We start from the raw sequence: 24,837 nt of genomic DNA on the forward strand, positions 1-24,837 counted from the left end.
GTGAGTCAATTTCTCCATGCAAAGGAAAACAAGATACGAAGATGGGATTTTCTAAGGCCAATAGGCTTTGTCATATGCTTTTTCTATATCTAGCTTTAAAGTTATATAATTGTTTTTATTTATTGCATGAAAATGCATGCTTAAGAGAGGATAATCCTTTGGGTAAAATTTGGCCTAGTTAGCCTTCATTATGAGTAGGAGTCTGACAATTAGATTAAGAGAGATAGATTACTTGACACATTTCCTATATTGTACTGAGTTTTTAAAATCACTATTAGGATATTCGTGAGTTATTTGCAAGAACTTCATATGATATAAGTCAATGATTTATGGGGTTTAATTTAGTTAATGACTGTCATAACTTTCCATGCTAGCTTGAAGGTTAAATTTAGAATTCTTTAAAACTTCAAGCTCAACAATATCATAGTTACCGAGACTTTAGGTTATAGAGTTTGATTTTGGAAAGAGTCAAACTCTCTTTTGTTTACTAATTATTTTTACATTAAAACACTTTTCACTCAGATACATATTGTGCACTTTGCTCAACTAGCTCAGTAGGGAACTGGAAAACCCAACTCCATTCAAGTTGGGAGAACATCAATCATACTTGTCACTTACAAGCACATGACAAAGGATATAAAAGGAGTGTTTTCATATTTCTTGAGAGATCTTGGAGTGTGTCAACAACTTTATATTTATGGGAGCTTGAATCTCACTGAGAACTTAAGCATATAGTTATTTAGAATTTTTTTGACTATAAATGCTCTTAATACATGTTGTTGGATAGAAAACTAAGAATATATCTTTTTGTCTATAATAGAGGCACAATTGTTTCACAACATTTAGCCATGTGATAAATGTATACTTAGTTGCCTATTATACTTAGTTGCCTATTACAAGATAGGTGCACTCGTCTAAACAAAGTGTTTATTGTCTATAGTGAAGTAATATTTTAGGTGGAAGGTCATCTCACATTTTTGGTTTGTTATTTTGAGTGATAAGTTAGCTCGAACTCATCACGTTGATGTTTGAACCAAGATCCAAGGAGTGAAAATTGGATAACAAGATCCAACAAAAAAAGTTCCCATGAGAGACAAGGTTGGTAGGATATTCACATGTCTGTTTGAGAAGTAAACATAAAATTGTGCATGACATACATCTCATGTACCATGTTAATTTGTTGTGTTACAACTACAATCTTTACTTTGATTGCGAAAGAATATTGTCAATCATTTAGAGTGACACTCTAAAGAGACAAGAATAAGTTCAAAAAATAAGATGATGTCAAGAGTTATTAGCATAAAGGAGGTCAGTGAGAGGTTCTAGCATTAGGAAAAGGTGACAAAAACCAAACTGCAAGACTTGAGTCAACAAATGTATAACCTCGTACCTAACATGATAAAGGGAAGGGCCAACTTCAAGGAATTAGCTGAGGTAAGTAGTCCAATGTCGAGAATTGATTTGTTTAAGAAATGACAATTTAAGAAAAAATCTTAATTTGATTAAGAAAATAATTGAAAAAATGAGATAGCTTTCCTAAAAAGACGGAGAGTAACGAAAATGAAGGCACGAAAGAACTTGCCTTGTATGAAAACGATAAATTACTGATAATATTTTATATACAAGATGTTGAATTTAGGCAAGTTCAACAAAAAATATGACTTAAAGACATACCTATAAAAATACTTCATTATTATGAAAAAATATCCCTAACAAAAGGCTCGACCTTTGGAGTTACATGTTCTCAACCTAGAAGGACATACCATGATATGGTACCACGACCACGGAGAATACAAAAAATTGATTGGAATAAAGTGTTTAAAAGCTTTGCAAAATAACATGATGACAACAATCAATTAGAGATGACCTATATTAATGCTTGAGAACGACTTGCTAAAGAATGGTGAGACCTTCGATAACTACTTAATTAGATTAAGGTGGAAGGCCATGAAAATGAGGCAACAAATTTGGACGGTGATCCAGAAAGCATTGTCGTTTATGCGAGAAAATTTTCAATTTCTTTAAGTCAAGGTATTTGAAGACCTTTACGAATTTGGAGTGCACATCAAATATATTGTATTTGCTGACCTTACCCTTTGTACATGATCTTGCATAACTAAATTATGGTCGTTTTCTTGTCTTTAGAATTAAGAAATAAAACTATAATAATGTCCTATGGTTAACCTGTCCATAGAGTTAAATCTTATAAGAAAGTTTTGTACTATGCTTATGCACTTTCATTCGATATTTGATTATTAAGAATCCTTTATCCTTTGTTATCATATTTCTTCCCTTAAGCCCATTTGAAAAACTTTAATTGAATACTATAGAAAATATACAAAATCCTCTAGACCTATTTTATAATAATATTTGAATATTAATTAGTGCTTAATAAAATATTCATATATCTTGAGTATGTAAATTTTGAAAGGTGAATAAAATGAATAAAAAAAAAAAAACTAGATTGCAAAAAGAATAGAAAAAAAAATGAGATATAAAAGAAAAAAAGAGAAAATAAAATAAAAACGAAGGATGTGAAATAAATAAAAATAATATAAAAAAAATCAAAATTTAAAAAACGAGACTGTTCTATTTTTATAAAAAAGTCCTCAACTTTTAATATAAATTTTTGTATATATTTACTCAAACATGAATGATAAATTTGCCTATTTAAATTATTTTTTAAAGAGAATTTATATCAAAACGTTAATGTATTTTTAGTGGGTATAAATTTTTTTATTTAAAATTTAAAATTTATTTTAAAATTTAAACTATTAATATTTTTTTAAATAGTGTAAACAATAATTTTCGTATTGTTATATATAATCCTTAAAAAAATTGTAAATAACAATTTACGTTTGAATTTTAAAATATTTGAGTTAATATAATTTTTGCGTTATTATACGGTGCTCAAAGTATTTATTTATTAATTTTTTAAATTAAAGGTTGTAAATTTTTTTTTATTATAAAGAATAAAAATAAAAATTATAGTATATGCTTTAAAATTAAACTCCATACTTATATTTTAAAATTTTTATTTAAAATGAAAAATTGAAATTTCCATGTTAAAAAAATGACTTTTAATTCATGAATTATTTTTGGTTAAAATATGCAATTTTAAACACACAAAAAAAAAAAAAAAAACGCAGACACGGGCGAAGATATGTGAAGTTATTAAGACACGTGTCTGCGGCACGTGCAAATATTCGTCTTCTCCCTGTCTTGCTCCCTCGCTAACACTCCTATGCTCCCATAAGATCTGCAAGCTGAATTTCCTGAATTTCCTCTCAGCTTGATCTCTCTCCAATCTCGATGCCTCTTAATTTCTCTCCCTTCCTAAACAAACTACCTCGTTAACAGAAAAACCCTAACCGTCGAATCCACACAGTGAATTACCTGGGCACAGGTTCTCGTGCATAAACACAAAAGCCAGAAAGCTTCAACACAGATGGCTTTCATGGCGGCCTTAGAGTCCGATCTTCGTGCTCTCTCTGCGGAGGCTCGCCGAAGGTATCCCGCCGTGAAGGACGGGGCGGAACACGCCATACTCAAGGTCAGTGTTCGCATAGCAATGCAAACATACATATATACGGCTACATGTATGTATGTTTCTGCGTCAATGTATACATATTTAGGCGAATAGGCATGTGATTGGATAAAAAAATAAATAGATTACGGTGATTACTGTGGTTCCTTCTATTTGAACCGGCATGGATGTCGCTTTTAAGAGTAATGCATTATATTTGTGAATATATATGTGTGCATCATTTATGCTCACGTAATAGTAATTCGCCGGATGGAGTACTTTCCGTGTATGCGCGTTTTGTTGGTTGATGTTAACGTCACTTGTTTCTGATTATAATTTAGTTATCAAATGCTATTTATGTAATATTTGAATTTAAATTTTACTGGTGCTGAGTCTATGATGAACACGGGGTAACATTGAGTTTGATTTTAAGATTTTGTTGATCAATATATGGTTTAGTTTCCAAGAAAGAAGAAAGTAGCTAGCAAAAAAGAACTATAATCTGGACTCTGGATTCTGGATTATTTGTAGTGAGATGATCTAAACGTAAATGTTGAGTTTAGTGAACTTTGGTATGGCCAGTGGTGAGAGGCTAGGAAAGTTGCATTTGTTCTGTAAACAATTTCTTGGTCACCACCTCATTTAGGACTCAGTTCGATAAATTAGTCTCATACAAATTATTTGCCTCCAATTATTTCATTTTCTAGTAGTTAGTTCAAGTAACTGACATCAAGTGCATTAAACATAGTGGAATTAAGTGATGTATATGGTTCCCTGAGAGGTACTGATCTTTTGAAACTTACATGCTTCCTAATTGTCATTTGCAGCTTCGTTCATTATCAAATCCTAGTGAAACTTCAAACAATGAGGACATACTTCGGATCTTTCTAATGGCCTGTGAAGTCAGAACAGTCAAGCTTAGTGTTATAGGACTTTCTTGTCTGCAAAAGCTTATATCTCATGATGCAGTTGACCCATCGGCTCTGAAGGAAATTCTTTCTACTTTAAAAGATGTAAGCTTGTATGTATACTAAGCATGTATAGTGTTCTGACTGTCAGCAACAACATTAGCTTTGGAGTTTATTGTTTTATAGTTTTTAACTTTGTATGTTAGCATAATTGTATACTCTTTCAGGAAAGAAAAAACTTCTGCATTTTTAATATAAAAATTTATGCTGTTAAAATACGATAGTCAAGAAATCTCCAGGAAGACTCTCTCCAAAGACTCTTTTGATTGGATGAACTTCAGACAATAATTAATTACATAAATGAACTGTGAAAGGAATGTTATTCATTTTTCTTTAATAAACAATACAAATTTCTTCCGTTATTCTCATTGTGTGTGTGTGTGTGTGTAGTGCTGCAGTGGTGGCACAGAGTTGGTTTATGTATAAAAAGAAGTGTATTCTCTACAAGGCACCGAGGGTTCCACCACGTACATGAGAAAGTCTTGAGCTATCTAATTTCTTCTCTGGACATTTGGTGATCATTAACCCCAAAAATAGGTTCCTCAACCAAGAACCTTTGACTTTTTGTGAGGAAGAAGCCTCTCCTGAAGGCTCTCAGGTTTATTTCTCCCAAAGTAGTGGCAAAATCCTGAGCAGTAAAATAGCTGAAATCTTCTTTTTCTTTTTAGAGCTAGTTGCAATAACTTTGTTCGGTCCTTTTTCCACACCCTTGACAAGGTTCGGGCAGTGTCTTGGAATCTAGGCCTTGTAGGAAATATTTACTCTCTGCCACATGCTGTGTTCTTCCATATGGAATCTCAAAAGCTGGCAGCTCGAGCTTTGTTAGATTTTGGAAGAAAAACGAAACCCCTATTGTAAGGAGTTCTATTTGTAGGTTTATGGACGATATGATTGGAAAGAAATCACCAGTCTTTTGGAGATAAATCCCCACTTTTAGAAATTTTATGGGAAAAGATGACATTTTTGCTTCCTTATGGGCAAAAACTCATGGAAAATTTTCCGATATATTCATTTGTTTACTTCATAGGAACTGTGAAAGCTATAATCTTTTGATTTGGAGTTCAAGTTGTTTGTTTCGTTGTACTTACTTTGCACTAGAGTTCTTTTTGCGATTCATTTGATTTAAAGGATTCACTATTGCTTGGTGGCTTGGGATGTCATTAAAGGCCTGCCTCAAAGAGGTGGTCCTTGAATCAGCTAAGCTATGGAGATTCATGAAAAGAGCAGAAGATTTTCTAGAGGAAAGTGATCACAGTCGAATTTGGGATAGAAAGGAAGGACTGGTATACTGAAAACACCAGGCTACTATACAATGTTGGATAAAGTAAGAAAATAATATGAGGAAAGGAGGAATTTCAATAGTGTATTTAGTGGAGATTGGATCGGGGCACAAATTTTTTTGGCTGGATGAATGGACTGAGGTTGAAGCACTAGCAAAAAACTTCCTTATAATTTTTTCCTTAGCCGGGAATAAAAAGGCAATGGTAGTAGAATCATATTCCGATACATTGGGCAATGATGCTTGGCTGGTGGATTTACAAGAAACCTTATTGACTGGAACGCGAATAAATATGTTGATCTTTTCAATCATTTATTTGAATGTGAAAGACCAAATGAAGCCATGGATGAGCCGAAGTGGAAGCTTAGTTTGAAAGGGGTTTTTTGGTGATATCCTACAATCTTATTTAATAAAGAACAAAGTGGCTGATGAGAATTTTTCGAGGAAAATTTGGAAGATTAATGCTTCTTTAAGAGTGACTTTTTTTTTTTTCATGGGAAGCATCAACAGGATGCATTCTGACGATAGACAATCTGATTAATAGGGACAAGTCATTGTGAATGAATGCTACTTATAGAAGAATGATGGAGAATCAACCAACCACTTTCTTCTTAGGTGACCCATCTCATATCAATATTGGTCTATGACCTAAAGTCTTCTAGTGGTTCATTGGGTAATTGCTGGTTCTGTTAAAGGGGAGCAGGAGAGCCTCCAAGGAAATAAGTGTTATAACAAGCATGTAGGCCTTATTCCTCTTGGCCCCCTTATGGGCTATTTGGAAGGAAGGAACATAAGAGCTTTTGAGGCCATAAAATTTTCTTTCAACAGGTTCAAGGATATTTGGCTCCAAATCTTTGGTTTTTTGATTAAGGGTCATCCTCTCCTCTTTTTACTTATGGGGATCTTGGAGATTTGATAGACACTTCAAAAGGTTTGTAAAGCTTTGTATATGGGTTTTATCCCCTTGGTGTATATATATAATACATTGATTTTTATTCTTAAAAAAAAAAACATTGGAATAAATCTATTGTGTTAGAGGGTATATTGGTCCTTTTTTATAGTTATCTTCATCCTAACCAACTTTTAAGAACAACTAGAAAAAGATTTTGGGGACTTCATAGATATTTTGCTTGACATGTCAATTTCATAGACAGGCTGCACCTCCTTGGTGCGTGTGAATGGATGTTATTTCTCTTTCAAAGAAAAAGATCTGATGAAATTAACTGATTTTTGTTATTTGGTATATTGATTTGATATGGTGGAAAATTTTGGGGGCTAATAGTTTCAATTAAAAAGAGAGGGACGAATCTGGTACAAATAACAAAATACAAGTGATTATTTGATAATTACCCCTAAATGTCTGCCAAAGTTTTAGCCATAAGAAGGCTTTGCTGAAATATTTTAATAGAAAAGACATCCCTTCACAAGACACCTAGTGGTGATTCCTATGTGCAGAAAATTTTTGCTGGATTATGTATTCATATGTACAACTTATTTAGGTTTTATACTAATAGAGAAGATAATTAAATAGAATTGCTTTCCGATACTATCAGTAAAGTCTCGTGCTCTTTGCGAGTGGGCTGTAGGTGATGCTTGGACATGGTATGTTGATGCCTATGTGTCAGTTCTATTAGATCAATTCGGATTTAAATGGATTTCTGTCCATATTATCTTTGAGGTAGATGGGCTAATTTTGCAGTTTTATGGGTCTAGATTTATAATTTTCTTTTTCTTGGGGAGTTTCTTTGCTTACTTTGCAAAAAGATTTAGTTGCTCTCTCGTATTGAAGAGAGTGTTCAATTTAAGACTGTAGACTAATTTAAACAAGAATTCCTTATTCTCCATACCTGTATTATATTCCTGTTTTTCTAATAATATTTATTCTCTTACTATGCTTATGTATGAAAAAATGCGCGTGTCAGATTTACTCTTCTTATGTATGAAAGTCTTACTCTTCTTATGTATGAAAGTATGCAAATGCAATCTTGCATGTTTGTTCCTTATTTTTGTCTAAAAATGCTTACATTTTTGCAGCATGCTGAAATGGCTGATGAGAGTGTTCAACTTAAGACTCTACAGACTATATTAATAATATTCCAGTCACGTTTACATCCTGAAAGTGAGGTGAGTATTGTATATGCATCTTTATTCTCTTAATATTAATCTAGTTGCTTGTTATACGGTGGAGGTTGCTTGTAGATTTTTGGAGTTCAGTTAGTAGATTGGACTCCTGGTTTCTGATGGTTTCAACATGAATTTTCTACAAAAATTTTGGCATGTAATAAAAGAAAATGTTCTCAAGTTTTTAAGGAATTGCATGAATCTGAATCTTTTATTAAATTCTCAAATTCTTCTTTATTGGTACTGATTTTTAAGATAGAGGGAATGACAAATATTAAGAATTTCAGACCTATCAGTTTAGTTGGAAGTGTCTATAGGCTAATTGTGAAAGTATTGGCTAGAAGGACGGCTAAGGTGATAGTTAAAATAGTGGGCAAGTGTCAACATGCTTTTGTAGAAGGAAGACAAATTCTGAATGCGACTCTTGTGGTTAGTTAGGTTGTGGATGAGCTGTTATTCAGAAATAGAGAGGGTCTCTTATGCAAGTTGGATATGGAGAAAGCCTACAATCATGTAAATTGATTGATTATATATTAAGGAGATTGGGTTTTGGGGATAAATGGTGTAGGTGAATTAACTCTTGTATCACTACAACTTCTTTTGCAGTCATGGTGAATGGTGGTCTATTTTATTTTTGAAGACCTCCAAAGGTCTTATACAAGGTGAGCTATTATCTCCCCTTATTTTTTATTGTTGTCATGAAAGTCTTGAATAAAATGTTGCTAAAAGCCAGAGAGCTGGAGTGATTTAAAAATTTAGAGGTGAGTGAGGGTGAAGGAGGAGGTTGCTTGATGATACTTTTAGTGTTTTTTTGAACGGGGTGAGAGGGCAATGCTTAACCTAAGATTGTATTTACTGAGCTTCCAAGTGGTTTTTGGTCTCAATATCAACTTAACCAAGTCAAAGTTTGTGAGAATGGGTGATGGGAGCGATGCTCCTAGGTCATATATTTGATATCATATGAATTTTTCTATATGTATGTTTGAAAAACAAAGGATATGCTTGTTTTTACTATCTGTACTTTGCCATCTATCTTCATTCTGATTGTTCAACCATTATTTAATCAAATCAATTTCATGGAATTAGATATGCAATAATTTACTAACCTGGTGAAGTAAACAGGTCGTATAGTTATACTTTTTTCTGGCATCGTAAGTAAGAAATTGTCTTTAATGAAATACCTATTTTTTAGACTCCATATAGCTTATGATGTTTTCATTTGATGAACAATAGTTGATCTACCAGTTCTCATATTTTTATTTCACGGATTGGTTCTGCATGCATACATCTTCTTGTTCCTTTTTCACCTCTGCCTCAGCCTTTAGCTTTTGCTATCTTTTAGCCATGATGTTCTGTTCTTTTTCAGAGCAATATGGCTCAAGCCCTTGGCATCTGTCTTCGACTTCTTGATAATAATCGATCTTCAGACAGTGTGAGGAAGTAAGTTAAATTGGTTTGCCGACAGCAGTAACTGCTGCCTGCATTTTCTTTTAATGGTCATCTTTCAGCAGCTTGTTATTGCTTAGAGATGTTGCCTTTCTTTCCAACCTGAGTGTATAAATCTCTTTTCATGTAAATCTGTTTCCAGTACTGCTGCGGCTACATTCAGACAAGCAGTAGCCTTGATTTTTGATCATGTGGTTTCTGCCGAGTCTCTTCCTATGGGAAAGTTTGGCTCAGGAGGCCAGATTGTAAGAACTGGATCAGTTACAGGAGATGTTAGTCGGAACATCAATAACTTGGAGTATGTTCTTCAACATGAATATTATAGGGAACTTGCACCTACTAATTACTTGTGAATCTCTTTGTACATCCGGTCAAAGTGTTTTGCTGTCTTTATCATTTATGCATGCCTCTGGATGTGCATATTTTTATGCAAATACATCCCTAGTTTATATGATTATCTATGACTTTTCTTTTATCTCACTAGAAACGGACAGGAAATGGATCATCTGTTGCATATATCTGCTTACTTCCTTGACCTTAAACTTTTAACATGTGATGTTTACCCTATCCATGTGAAGTTTCCTGGGTTTTGGGTATGTTTGGAATGAAATATAGGAGTTTCAAAAATCGTTTCCTGTTGCTTTGGGATAGATTTTTTCTTTTTTTTTTTTGGCGTCCCTTTGGGTTAAGGTTCATGGTTTTTTTTTTTCCTTTTTTCTTTTTCCTTTTGTTGGGTGGGGCAGGGAGAGAGATTTTTCTTTGCTTATTCTGCAAAGGGTTGAGCTGCTGTCTCGTATTAATGACCTTTAATTTTTTGTGCTTTTATTTTTCAGTTATTGCTGCAGGATTTCTAAGATGCTCCTTCGTTGTATTATTATTATTATTATTATTATTATTTTCTGTAAATAGGTCAACGGAGCATGAATTTGTTTCTGGGGGTTCGTCATCAAGAAGAGAGACCCTAACTAATGTTGGAAGGCTTGGACTGCGTTTGCTTGAAGACCTGACAGCTTTTGCTGCAGGTGGATCTGTACGTAGTAATTTGAAAATAGAATCTATAATGCAACATCTGCTAATTGGTCATCTATCATTTGTTCCTAAATTAAGGGACTTTAGAATTGTTTAATAATTTTACACAAAAAAATGTTTTACGTGGTGTATGATATTTTGCCTTTGTCTTCCAGGCAACTTGGCTACGTGTTGCTTCTCTCCAAAGGACATTTGCGCTTGATATACTTGAGTGAGGAACCTATTTATGTCTCTTTCTTTCTTGTATCTTTTGAGCTTGGGGTCTAGGATGCTGTATAATTTGTCGAACCAGCTGTCTTGTTTTTATTTTCTTGTTTGGACAAACTAGTAATTCTACAGAAAAGAGCATTGTAGACCCCAAACAAGAGAAGCCAATGTTTAAAATGATGTAGTTACCTATATGCTCTCAGCTATAGGCAACAAATTGGTACTAATTTGGATTATCTTTAAAAATTTATTTCTAGGTTCATTTTATCAAATTATGTGGCTGTCTTCAGGATATTGGTTTCCTATGAACAGGTTATCTTTAAAATTCATGACCATGATTTTTATTTTGACCATGATTTTTATTTTTATTTTTTACTAAAATCTGCTAGCAAGAGTTTTCAAGTTGTAAAGTTTGCCTGGAAATCTAACAGGTGTTGCGTCACCAAATATGTTCTCTTTTAATGACTTCACTTCGAACCAATGCTGAGGTAGCTTTTCTTTAATTATGTATATCTTGTGAAAGTTTTCTTTCATTTAGCATCCTTGTTTCCTATATTTGTTGAGAAAAAATTGAGTTCAATGTTCATTCAGCTTGAAGGAGAAACAGGGGAGCCTTATTTTCGTCGCTTGGTCTTGCGCTCAGTTGCTCACATTATCCGACTCTACAGTTCGTCTCTCATCACTGAATGTGAGGTATGCTTTGTCCGTTTTGTATATTGTTAATAATGGTTGAATGTGTATTTTATTGAATACACAACCCTATATATTCATATTTTTAGAGTAAAAAAAGAAATAAACAATTAATTACATAAAACCTAATTTACTCCAAAGCCTGTTAACTTAATTTCATATAATACACTCTCTTTAACACTTCCTCTCAAGCTAGACAATAGATGTTGTTTATTCTTAGTTAGCCAATGATGGTCTGAAAAACTAAATTACTCGGGTCTTTAGTTAGCACATCCGCAAGTTGTGAGCTAGTTAGTATATATGGAGTACATATTAAATTAATATCTAGTTTTTCTTTGATGAAGTACCTATCAATCTCAATATCTTGGTCTTGTCATGCTGCATCAATTGTAATACTTATGACCGATTTATTGTTATAGTATAAATGCAATCCCACTTGATCTTCAAATATTTTGAAATTAGTGTCTAGTTTCTTTTAGAGTTTTCAGCTTGGCTTAGTTCCTTTGTCGGTTAGCATCACTTGGAGCCTTCGAAGATCAATGCTAAGCTATCCGTGGGGCGAGATTCGAACATGATCACTCTCCTACTTTCTTATGCAGATACAATAGCAATTACTTTATTTCATAATATCATTTCGTCTTTACCTAAGGTTTGGACCTTTGATCAAACTCCTGGTTGAGTCTTACGAGAAACTGATTGACACAATCTTTATCCACAAACTACCTGAGACATGTTAGGCTATTGTTGCAATCTATAATAAGGCTGGAGTACTGGTCAAATTCCTGCAACCAATCTTTTAACATATTGTAGTATTCTGTGACTGATCTATTTTCTTACTTTGTGGACCATGTCTTGGCGTTCAGGTCATAAATATGGGGCAGTATCTTTGACTTTAAAATAGATTTTCCTGATTACATCCTACACTTCTTTCGCTGTAGACAGGAACATGACCGTTTTACTTATATTTGGCAACATAAAATTCCAGAACCAGGCTATAACTATTGAGTCTTTCTCATCCCAAACATCAAAAGTTAGATATCCTGGTTTAGGTCAAGTTCTCAGGAGTTGGCTGGGATTTCCTTTTATATTGAGAGTGATTTGAATTAATTGTGACCAATTCAAGTAGTCCTTCCCAATAAAGCGATGAATAGTCTGGATTGGCTAAAATTTGTTATTATTTTAGATGGAATCTCTCATGTGTGAATTTGTTCAAGTAATTTGGAATGTTACCTCCATATTTTAAAAGTTGTAGAGTAATTAAAGCTGAATAAAAAGTCGTGAGAAGGTTTTACCCGCTGCACAGGAGGCAGTGCAGCTGATAGAGGCTAGCTAGTGCGACAAAGGAGTTAAGTGCCTTGGAGTTAGGTGTGCGCGGCTGTGTGCCCTGGACGAAACAACCGTGATTGGAGTGGCTGAGCAGGAGGGCGGCGTACGGCTGGACAGAAGGTGGTGCCTGGGTTCTAGCAGCTGGACTGGGGCGAGCGCTACAGAAGGCACTGCAGCTGGCTGTGTGAAGTGCAGGTTTGCCCGCTTGGAGGGTCTGAGTATCGTCGGCTAAGGCCAGCTTTTGGTATTGGAGGCTGGTCTGTGGTGGTCGGCAGTGAAGGCTCGCGCCTTAGGGTTTTTGTGTTTTATTTTGGTAATGAAGGCCAATTAGGATTTGTCAAGGAGGCGCAGAGTTTTTTCCTTATAATTTTAATACCGTGTTAGGAATGGTTGAATGTATATTTTATTGAATAATACAATCTCATATATACAAGTTTTATAGCATAGAAATGAAATAGATAATTAATTACATAAAATATAATTTGCTCTAATCCCTTTAACCTAATTACCTATAGTACATTCTCTTTGATATATATCTACTTGTTAAATAAAATGTTAACGAGTAAAACATTTAATGTCAGCAACGTACTTTTTTCTGCCATGGGATAGAAATGTTATTATCCTTTTTTGTTTTTGAAAGTAGCTCGGCATTGTCCTGATGAGAATCTTCTTAACAGAAACCTTTTGATTTTCGGACCAGGAACAATTTAATTAACCATGTAATTGTTTAAACTGAGGGCTAATTTTATTTTCTTCCATGTTTTGGGAACCTACCGGACAACATTGATGCTTATGTTTTAAAGGGAGTAATTAACATTCTATTAGAATGAAGGAGTAATGAACATGTTGTAGAGAATGCAGAAAAAGGAGGGTTCGCGAAGAAAATGCAGTCATCTGTGCCGTTGTGAACTATAGGGAAGATGCCACAAGTAATGCCTCCTTAGATTTAACTGTAACAACTCTGTCTAACAAAAAAGATCACAAGAGGGAGGAGCAGAAGCTATAGGGGTGCATTGCATTTTTTGGTTGTTCCCTAAATGCTACTCGTCTTTTGTAATTATTTGTAATAAAACTTTATGTACATATGAACTGGATAAACTTTGATGTACTCCTTTTTTCCTATCATGGTCTACATGGAACTCTTTATTCAATTGATACTTTTTATAAGAAGATTCAGGGGACAAATTCTTTCTGCTATTTTTCTACTGAGATCTATTTATAGCAAAATTTTAGTTTCATTGTGTCATGCTAGGTTCCAAAACCTGTCAGATTCTTCACTAATCATTAATTGTTTCTGTTTCCTTTTCCATTTGAAAAGAAAGGATCATTATTTGTGCATATATTTCGACTCCACAAGTTTTCTCACTCAGACTTCTTTGTATTTGCAGGTTTTCCTTAGTATGTTAGTGAAGGTTACCTTTCTTGATTTGCCATTATGGCATCGCATTCTTGTTCTTGAGATCTTAAGGGTAATTGAACATCTTGTGTCAAAGTTTTCTTCTTCATTATCGATTGCTACCCGTTCTCTAATATTGACATATTGCAATTTTGCAGGGTTTTTGTGTTGAGGCATGGACTTTACGAACTCTTTTTCAGAACTTTGATATGTAAGCTCACTGTCTTGAGTTTGATGATTTATTTTTTGTTGTATACAAGCAACATGATGTGGGACCATCAAGTTTCTACAGGATGATGCGTCCTAATGGGGTTAAGGATGTATTCCTAAACTATTGCTGGTCTAGGATTAGAAATAGGAGTATTACTAGTATAACTCTATATGTGTAGATAGGGTTTATTTTTTGGTAGGATTTCGTTTGCATCAATGTTTTCAAAGAAAAAAAAATAATGATTATATACAAAGAAAGGCACCAAAGAGCTCTCCTATTCAATGATATTTATATGACTAACAAAATATCAATAAGGTCCCTCAAATTCTTAATAAAACATAGCAGTTGGCTTCTTAGAAAAAAAAAGGACTAAAGGCCTAGAACCATGTATCTTTAAAAGTATCAAAAGAAAATTCTCTCTTCAAAAGCTCCAATATTTCTCCTTCTAAATAGCCAAAAAGGTAGCCAGAAGGATGAATCTTATACATTGCTTATCTCTTTGAATGGCCTTCACGACTACAACTCCTCTCCCCAAAGCCATCAACCACCTAATTCAGACCTAAAAGACTGTAAACTAAAGACCAGAGACGATGGACGAATGTACACCCAAAAGGTGGTTGCAAGTCTCTACGTCCCCTCTGCACAAGTAGCAACCATTCATCAGAGTTTTTCCTCTCCTGGTTAGCTCATCCAATGAAAGAATACATCTCCACATTCTTAAATGTGTGGGCATTGAGAATCTTACATCTAAAACTTGTCATTGTTGGTTAAGTAGTTATGGTGTTTCTTATAGGAACCTAACTCTTTATATCATAAAATAATTAGAAGTATTCACGGGAGTCAGTTGAATGGTTGGTATGCTGTGCTCATGCAATCCACCCAACACAAGAGTCCATTGAAGGCCATTTCCAGTTTACTTAATATCTATATGCGTCTCTTGGTATAAAATGGATGATGGTTCCAAGGTCCTGTTCTGGGAGGACCTATGGAAGGGCAACTGACCATAAACCATTAAGTATCCAGTTTACATATCTTTTTCGCATGTCATCCCACCATAAAATCCTGATTGACCAGTTCTTTTACTGAGTCAATTGTTCTCTTGCTTGGAGTTTTCACTTTTCCCGTTGTTTGAATGATAGAGAAACCGATAAACTCCTTATCGTGCTAAATTTGTTACAATCTTTCCAACCCTCTCAACGCCCTGATTGCAGGATGGCGACCCTAGAACGATCGAGTACATATGCCTATAACTAGTCTTTTTTTATCATATTACAAAGAATCCTAATTGTTACTGAAGTACTTCTACCAAGACACTCTGGCAGTCAAGGTTCCCTTGAAGGTTGGTTTTGCATGGATTGCAATTTTGAACCAGCTAAACACCAATGAGCTACTATAAATTCGTAGATTTAACCAAGGTTTGTCTCTTGACATGTCTGTTATGTGCCATAAGGGAGAGGAAACACATAATCATCTCTTTTTTCATTGTGAGATAGTATGTAAGTTATGGATCAGGCTTTTTACACTTTTAACTTAGCATGGGTTATTCCTTCATCTTTGGAATTTTTCATCAACACTAATATTGGTGGTTTCGAGATTAGGGAAAATGCCATACCACCGTCAGAAGGAGGTTGTTTTCTAGTCTTTAGACTATCTAGATAAAGAAATCAATAGGTACTTGATAACCAATCTTTGCAGGATAATTTTATTTGGGAAAAGATGAACTTTCTAGCTTCCCTTTGGGCCAAGACTCATGGGAAATATTCTAACGTCTCCCTTACTGTCGTTTATAGGAGCTGGGATGCTATAGTCACTGGATATTTACCTCTTTTCTTTTATCTACCTTTACTTTTTGTTTTGTTCTTTTTTCCTTTGCTTCAAGTAGATAACTTACCTGCTGTTCTCTTTGTAGTGTTTTCCTCATTTTCTCAACAAAAACTTCTTTATGGTGCCATATTTTTTTTTAATAAACAAAGAAGTTTTCATCTTCCAGATCATACTCGATTGGAAACTTTTCACTAGCCCTCTCTCTTCTGGTCAAGTAGAAATAGAACGGCTTGACAGAAAAATCTCCTTTTTATTGAGGCTCCATACGGAAATGTTTTCAGACCCATTAGGAATCATCACCTGCTATAAAGAGTTGAGAAGTTTCTATAGTTATTAACTTCCTAATCATTTAGGATCCTGGCTAACACAATCGACCAATCTCCCATGCCTTTGGATTCCCTGTAGGAATCTTTAACTGAGATATTTTTTATTTTCTGTGACAGTAACAATAGAGGGAAACTGCATAAAGAGATTGCACCTTCCAACCACTAGTCCTATTAGAATCTAAGCCTCTCCCGACCTGACTCTCCATTTAATGTACTTATGAAAAGGCTCTTTCTCCATGTTGATTTTCTTCCATGCAACTCAATGTGGCTTCTTCGGCTCCTTAACATACCAACTAGAGTTGTCTAAACCCTTGATCATCTTTCTCCACACTCCCTCCTTCACCCATGAATCTCCAAGACCATTTGCCTTGAAGGCTATATTGAATTTTACCAAGAATCTTGCTCCCAACCCTCCCTCTTGAATCGATTGTTTCACCACATTCTTGGCCATTGCATTAGTTAAGTGTCCTAGTCATATTGTTAAAATATAGCAAACTAAAAAGTGTTGCCCTCTCGTCTTTCTCTCTGTTTAATCTCTTTTTAGCTTTCACCTCCATATCTGGCTTGTGGCCAGTAGGAAGGAATGCATAAGAGAGCTGGAATTTGGCTTACTAATTTGGTCCTCATTGAGGACATTGCTTGAGAGCAGAGATTAAGATCTCTTTAGATAGTGTTAGAAATACAAGGCTTTCACCACAGTCTTGCTGCTCATTGCAAGAGGTGCAACTTTGTGGATTGGATGGAAGTGATAAAGTAGGTCTATGAAGATGATAATTGGTCAAAGCAAGCTGCGAAAGATTTTTGAATGAGGTGTGGAGGCTTGACCTTGACCATTTGGATTTTGTTTTCTTGGAGTGAGGAGGTACAGATTACATTAAGAGACCTTTTCTGAAGACGAAGTTTTTTCTGCTTTGATGAGTTGTAAGGATGACAAAGCTCTAGATGTGATGACTTTTCCATGGCTTTCTCTTAGACCAATAGTGAAGAGGTGAAAAGGATCCTTCTGACAAGAGGAAGCTTGTGTATCTCCTACACCCTTTCCATTTTCGGATTAATGGAAAGGAGTGAGTAGGAGAGCTTTTTAGCGTATTTGTTCATCTTGTGATAGGATTAGGTCATTGATTCCAAAAATGTTGTAATTTTTAGGGTCATTCTCTCTGTGATGTATTGGACCTTGGGATCTAATTGATTTTTTGGCTATTTTTGAAAATTTCGTGTATAGTTTCAACAGTTGTTGATGCCTATAGATGTAATTCTTTTTCGTCTGATTAAAAGAAATCACTTTTCTTTTCACCTCATTGGTTTTGTCTTGTGACTTTGAATGAGGTGTGGAGACATTTGACATTTTATTAATAAATTTACTGTCAGAGGGTTGTTGAATCTCTATGTTTGGGCCCGTCCCCATGTGGTGGATTATGGTAGTTTTCTACAACATGCTCATTATAGAACTACATGTTCATGACAGGTTCGGTCCTATGCTCAAAACTATTAGCTGTTGGTGTTTCTAATATTTTTAGCCAACAATTATATATTGCACTTTTCTTCTTAACACTATTGATGCAGGACGCAAAGTGTTGCAAACTCCTCTTGTTGAATGGATATTATCCCCGTGATCTCAAACAAACAGACTGTCGAGTAGCATATTTAATTATTAATTATTTTATTAGTTTATTATTTAATTAGTTAAGATGATATTATTATAATTCTATTATAATAGCAATCTTATGTTATTAGAATTTTAATATGATAAGAATTTTTTTATTAGCAAGTTAAAAATTTTATAAATATCTTAAGTGTGACAACATAAAAGGAAAGAAATAAAATTTATATTTTTTTTCTAAAATCAACTTGGTATCAGAGTCAAATAAAGCTATTTTAGGGTTTCTTTCGAACTCTAAAATAGCACAATAGACTGGGTTGATACCCACTTATTCAGATATACTTTTATCACCTCCCTAGACAGCATTGGAGACTCACTGCCGGTCTACCACCCGACTTTGGTTACTGTTTATAGAGCGCGTGAGCATCACGCGCCACCGGCAGCAGAAGTGCGTGAGACACACACGCCGCTGGAAAAGCTACCATCCGGCCCAGAAATCGTTGGGAAGCCACCAGAAAGTCTCGATTTGAACAGATCTGCCCTTATCAATGCGATCCCGCCTTCTAATTTCTGCACACGAGGTCCCGCTTCACAGATTGCGCCACGATCTGCTTTCCTTCGCATGAAGCTGCACGATCTGGTATGTCCAAATCGTTTTTTGAGCGGAGCCGATTTGAGCTGCTGCTTGAGCAAGCCTGAGCCGAGCCGCTGTCTTGCCAGACAGATCTTTTTCTTGGCGTGTGAGTTGCTTCAACCAACTTTTTCTGGTCTTCTTTTAACTCATTCGCACATGGCTGCCTCTGAGTACGCGACCAGGCCTTCTTCGTGCACAAGCAGCTCCAACCAGCCTTTTTTTGTCCTTTTTCTAGCTCCTTTGCACGCATTCGCCTTCTGGTTTCGCAATCCAGCGCAGATCTGCTTCCTCTGCGCGCGAGCTGCTTCGATCAGTATTTTCTGGGCCTTTTTTCGGCTCCTCCGCGCGTGTACGTTTCTTGTAGATTATAGGATGACTCTTCAGAACTTATTTTACAAGTTGAACATGTGTGATATTCCTGCACTAATTTAAGGGGGATGTTGAGTATCATATTTTATTATTTAATTAGTTATTTTTTAATTAATTTAGATAATATAATTAGAATTCAACTAGAATAGTAATGTTATGTAATTAAAAGTCTAGTAGAATAAAAATTTCCTTATCAGTAGATTATGAATTATATAAATACTATAAGTGTAACAACGTAAAAGAAGAGAAATAAAATTTCTATTTTTTTTCTCCAAAATCAATTTAGACTAAACATGAAACCAAATCTAATAAAACAAAATCAACAAATTCAACAGGTGAGTGGGTTTGGGTTGACTCTGATACCATTTTAAAACAATAAACTATTCATAAACTCAGCTAGTTGCTCAAAAAGTGCTAGCTTTTGGTGCTTCAAGATCTTTAGAACACAAATTATACTGCACATATCTCCCATAGGACTACCAATATAGGCAGCAGGGTGTTACACCTGAGCTTTTCTTTTAGTATTTTATTTTGTTACTAAAACATGTTACACTTGCGCTTTGTTTTTAGTATTTTATTTTGTTACTAAAAATGTTTGGTTTTTGGTTTTTGTTTTTCCATTTTCCATGGGAGGAGGGGGCTGGGGGGTTTCGATTGTTGAGTTTCTGTCTTGTCTAGAATGTTTCACTAATCTTAATATTGTCTTATGAAGAAGACTTCACTTTGAAGAAACTACTTTGTTTATTGTTTGATTGTCAAACTCTTCAGACTCTTTTTTCTTTTCTATCATACTCGACCTTTAGGTAATATATTGAAGTTCCAAAGGATGTACTGTGGTTTATAAACTTACATCAGTGCATACTTGTGACTGATCACATTGTTAGTAACTTTAATTAAGAAAAGTCAAGCTTCCTGGTATCTTTTTGAGGCACTACTGATTGCATTATGTCTGTATTTTAGGCATCCTAAGAATACAAATGTTGTGGAGGATATGGTCAAAGCACTTGCTCGAGTTGTTTACAGTGTACAGGTGAACTTTTTTTGATTCTATTATCCACCCATTAGCTTTCTCAACTACACATTAATAGTCACTTACATTTACTTTCCACTTTAGAGCTGCTTTCTGTTGAGGATTATTTTCATCACAAGTTTGCAATTCACAGTACTAATGCCGACAAGTTCAACCAAATTCCTAATGTGGTTATTACTAATCCTTAATGTGGTTATTTCTATTATATCCCTTTTCTGATATGACTGTCACTTTATTACAGAACATTGTTGGCAGACTCTTCTGTCTATTGTAATCTCAGTCTCTCCTGTCAACAATGCCATAGCATGTTATTTTATTGGAATCCTGATATTTTAGGCAATTTCAGTGATTCAAAATTTGATGCTTATAGACATAAAAATATGAAATGGTGATTTTATCAACTTAAAAATGATATATTTTGTGAATAAGTTGAGCCTGGATTCCCTGAAGACAAAAATGTGTAATATGTATAAATTTTTTGTAAATTAGTTCCAGGAGACCAGTGAGGAAAGCTTGTTAGCTGTTGCAGGGATGTTTAGCAGCAAAGCTAAAGGTAATTAATATCTTCGATGCTTTAACGGAATTCAGCTGATGCTTGGTCACAACCGTAGCTCTTTTGATGATTTATGTTACATTGTAGATATACTTATTGATCTGTAAATACTTATCTGTTGTATATGGGTGACGCTCTATTTAATACTATAACTCACTTTTATCTCAAAAAAAGTAATTCAGTTGATGCCTTATGTATCTTCTTGCAGTACTTTTTCTTTTCTTAATTATTGATGGGGATGCAATTAGAATCTTTAAAGGAAAGTGACGGTGAGGCTATATTCATTCATCAATTAGTTTTTACTAGAATTGAAAAAATTACAAAATAGGCAAAAGGCACGATGGTGCTTCTTGAAGATAGTTAGAGTCTCTCATTGTGCACGGGATTTATCAATTCTATCACTTGGACTAAGCTTAGCTTGTTTGGATCTTGTTCCCTTACAGTTTTGCACTAACAGATAAGAACTAAGTACTTCTCAACCTATGGCCAAATTTAGTTTTCTTAAGTTGCTGAATGTTGTCTTTTGTTTAATTAGCCTTTATTGCTGAGGCCATTAATTAACTACATGATATGAGTATGAAAATTATTGTACATGCATGTGACATTATAATTATACATGCACCATAATGCCTGCTAGTGTGGCTAAAAGACTGAAGAAAATCCAAGATTACTTGCTTTGGGGCAACACAGTAGAAAACATGAAATATCACTTGATGGCCTGGGACAAGGTGAAACAACCACTATGGAGGGATGGTTTGGGCTTGAGGTCCTTGACAGGTTTGAATAGAGCCCTTCAAGGAAGGTGAATTTGGAGATTCATGATGGAGAGGAGAGTCTTTGGAGGAGAATCATTGAGGCCAGACACGGGATGGATGGGCATGGTTGGTTTTCAAAATTCCTAAGGGTTCGCACGGGGTGGGTTTGTGGAAGAGAACAATAGGGAGAGTGGAGATTTCTATGAGCGTATTAGGTGGAGCACCGGCTCCGGGAAAGAGTGAGATTTTGGAGAGATGAGTGGATGGAGAGGGTTGCTTTATGTCATCAAATTTCTGAATATTTATGTAGTTGTACTCGACAGGGATGTCATGGTAAATGATTATGTGATAGCACATGGCGATAAAGGGGACTGGTGGATCGGGCTGAAACGAAACTTAAATGATAGGGAAATCCCAAAGTATATGAACCTTTGGAGAAGATATCATTGTTCCGAAGGGACTAGTCCACAGATGATAGGCTTCATGTTGGAAATTAAACACTTTGGGTGTTGTCTTAGTGAAATCCTATTATGATCGTCTTCATAGGGGGTGAGCTGGAGGAGGTGAATTTTTCCTACCAAGTTGACTTGGAAAATACAGGTAACTCCTAAGATGGCCTTTTCCATGTGGAGGCTGTCCAAGGATACATTTTAACTCTAGACAACCTCATCAAGAGGGGGAAAATTTTTGTCAATGGTTGCTACCTATGTATGAGAGAATATGAGAGAAGTTAAGTTCTGCAATCAAATTCTTTTGTGGTATTTGTTTGTTCATCGACTATAGTGTTTGGGTCATTGTCTTTTGGGTGTAAGATTGGGCCATTTCCGGATCTATGAAGGAGTTGTGGTTGGAGTGGTATTCATGGGGATAAGATATTGAGACTCATTTCGTTGGCTACCTCTTGAGTGATTTAGAAAGAGCAAAATAGAAGGGCGTTTGAGGGTATTGAATCTAATTTGGTAATCTCAAGGATACATGGTTCCATACCTAGAGTTTTTTGTTAAGTGGGTCACCGCTGTATTCTAATGTGGATATTGGAGACTTTGTAGACATTTGATTAGTCTGTAAATATCGTATATGGGTTGCATTCTCTTGGTGTTGTTGAATGTGTTTGTATATATATATGTACACTTTTTATTTCAAAAAAATTGATACATGCACCACAATGATACATGTATGAGACTTTTCAATGATAATTGAACCTAGATATATCAATATGCATTAATACGCATATGCATGAACCTATATCTAGATCTTTCTTTCTCATCCTTCTAGAAAACATCAAAAGTTATGATACAGTATTTTACTTAGATTAAATCATTTACAACAATCCCTTACTTCATTCATATTAAGTATTTTAGCATGACTTCACCCCCAAACATCTGAATGGGATGAACATAAAGTGATGCTCTCATTTATTATTTAGTGCATGAAGCAGTTGCCTTTCAATTAGGCTTTTTAGCTTCATTAGGTCTATATTTTGTTTTAATTCTTAATGCCATTGGACTTTCAAATTTGTGCTTAATGTAGGAATTGAATGGAGTCTTGATAATGATGCATCCAATGCTGCTGTCTTGGTTGCTAGTGAAGCACATGCAGTAACATTAGCAATTGAAGGTTTGTTGGGTGTTATTTTTACAGTAGCAACACTGACAGATGAAGCTGTAGATATTGGTGAGGTATATTCCCTTTCTGAGCTATGTTTTTGAATTCTTAAGGTTTTTTCTAACATGTCATGCTTTTGATTTCTTTTTTTCCTGTTTTGTTCATTAATGAATTTTGTTTTCTCTTGGTACATCCAGCTTGAGTCCCCCAAGGGTGACTATGATCCTTTGGCAAGACGGACTGGGAAAACTGCAGTTCTTTGCATGGCAATGGTGGATTCATTGTGGTTGACCATACTTGACGCATTGTCTCTTATTTTGTCAAGGTATGGGGAAATGGTCTTTGAAGGATGATAATAGTCTTAGAAGGAAAATGAAAAAAACTATATGTGCAACTAATTTGACCTTATTTTGGAAGGTCTCAAGGAGAGGCAATTGTATTGGAGATACTAAAGGGGTATCAGGCATTCACTCAGGTACTATAATTTTGATATAGAGAGTTAAAATATGACATGGCTGTCATGTAACTCAGTTAAACCTAATCTTATGTTGGCAAATGGCTTCCTTCTTATTTTATCACACAAAATATATGGCAAATGTGTAGCATGATTATTCTCCTTAGTTACCATGATAAAGTGATGATAATTTCCTTTGGTATTTAATAGGCGTGTGGAGTTCTTCAGGCCATAGAACCTTTGAACTCTTTTCTGGCATCTCTATGCAAATTTACCATCAATTTTCCCAATGAAGTGGAAAGAAGAAGGTACTAAATGGAGAAATGTTGTTTGCAGGTTGTCTTTCTCTAGGACTATATTTTATGTAACTTCTACCGAGGCCATGACAGTTTTTTTAATATATAATACACGGTTACTTGTTTTGTTCTTCTGCTTCTTTTGAGACGTTCTTGTATTTGCTTGAGTGATTTTATTTAACTTCCAGTTCTCTAGAAAACTGCTAATACCATCGAGATGCTCACTTGCATTTGGTAGGAATTGCAATACCAAGAGTTGAATTGGTGACCTCTTAAACAATAGAACATTCTCGTATACCTTTTATGGTTGATGGCTAAGAAAATGTGAATTTGGAAGTCCTTAGGTAAAATGGAAGCCAAATTAATCATACAAGTCCAGATAAAACTTGAATAGTAAGTGATTTAGAAAGCTGTCATTGATTCTGAGTAGAAGAAAGCATTAAAACAGATTGATAACCATCCAAGTCCAATTATGCTTGCAAATTGTTTTTGAAATGCTCCATCTCTAATACAATTGGATTTCTCCTTCTGAAAAAAAGAAAATGAAATTAAATTTCGTCTTTTGGAAAGAAAAAAAAAGTGTAATTGGATTTATTAAAGACTTCTAGTATGAATGGACTCTGTTGATACATGATGTTTTGAGTTGCTATTTGTTGCGTGTATGCAGCAATTACTGATATGATCTAGTTTTTGAAATGCTCAATCTCTAATATAATTTGATTTTTTCTTTCTGAAAAGAAGAAAATGAAATTGATATTTCTTCTTTTGGAAAGAAGAAAAAAGAGTGATTGGATTTATTAAAGACTTATAGTATGAACTGCCTCTGTTGATACATGATGTTTTGAGTTGCTATTTGTTACATATATGCAGCAATTATTGAGCTGATCTAGTTTTTTCTTGTTACATGTTTTTCACCGCATTTCACGCTTCCTTTCTAGCCTGTTTTTCCTTTTCCTTCTTAATTTTCTTGACATATAAATGGCAGTATTAGTTTTTTCTAAAAAAAATTCAAGGTTCAATTCCAGCCCTCTGATAAATTTGAATTTGGGTTGTAATTGAGATTACAGCTATGTTTTACAGTCTCCTGGGTCAAAACGTTCTGATGTACTTCCAGATCAGAAGGATAGCGTTGTCCTTACACCGAAGAATGTACAGGTACTTGTTCATCCTTTTTCTTTTCACATTTTATTGA

General features: G+C 34.8%; 1 protein-coding gene across 4 annotated transcripts in view; it reads left to right on the forward strand.

The window, feature by feature from the left end:
* The first annotated feature begins 3,223 nt into the window (after window positions 1-3,223).
* The window catches only part of LOC110809656 (ARM repeat superfamily protein), a 45,782-nt gene continuing 24,168 nt past the window's right edge, over window positions 3,224-24,837 (forward strand). Inside the window, exons 1-19 of one of the 4 annotated variants that reach the window (XM_088223290.1) lie at window positions 3,224-3,553; window positions 4,354-4,539; window positions 7,808-7,897; window positions 9,261-9,334; window positions 9,483-9,638; window positions 10,250-10,370; window positions 10,525-10,580; window positions 10,834-10,888; window positions 11,008-11,064; window positions 11,168-11,269; window positions 13,981-14,061; window positions 14,147-14,199; window positions 19,913-19,982; window positions 20,472-20,535; window positions 22,821-22,969; window positions 23,093-23,220; window positions 23,313-23,370; window positions 23,560-23,657; window positions 24,713-24,800. In XM_088223290.1, the coding sequence (XP_088079416.1) occupies window positions 3,449-3,553; window positions 4,354-4,539; window positions 7,808-7,897; window positions 9,261-9,334; window positions 9,483-9,638; window positions 10,250-10,370; window positions 10,525-10,580; window positions 10,834-10,888; window positions 11,008-11,064; window positions 11,168-11,269; window positions 13,981-14,061; window positions 14,147-14,199; window positions 19,913-19,982; window positions 20,472-20,535; window positions 22,821-22,969; window positions 23,093-23,220; window positions 23,313-23,370; window positions 23,560-23,657; window positions 24,713-24,800 (1,791 nt within the window). In that variant the 5' untranslated portion in view covers window positions 3,224-3,448. Of the gene's footprint in view, window positions 3,554-4,353; window positions 4,548-7,807; window positions 7,898-8,500; window positions 8,557-9,260; window positions 9,335-9,482; window positions 9,639-10,249; window positions 10,371-10,524; window positions 10,581-10,833; window positions 10,889-11,007; window positions 11,065-11,167; window positions 11,270-13,980; window positions 14,062-14,146; window positions 14,200-19,912; window positions 19,983-20,471; window positions 20,536-22,820; window positions 22,970-23,092; window positions 23,221-23,312; window positions 23,371-23,559; window positions 23,658-24,712; window positions 24,801-24,837 lie in introns of those variants that run through there. The other 3 variants (XM_088223291.1, XM_088223292.1, XM_088223293.1) reach the window with 3 other exon arrangements.

Source organism: Carica papaya, chromosome 6 (genome assembly GCF_054855325.1).
Source record: "Carica papaya isolate Zhongbai chromosome 6, ASM5485532v1, whole genome shotgun sequence".
Classification (NCBI taxonomy): domain Eukaryota; kingdom Viridiplantae; phylum Streptophyta; class Magnoliopsida; order Brassicales; family Caricaceae; genus Carica; species Carica papaya.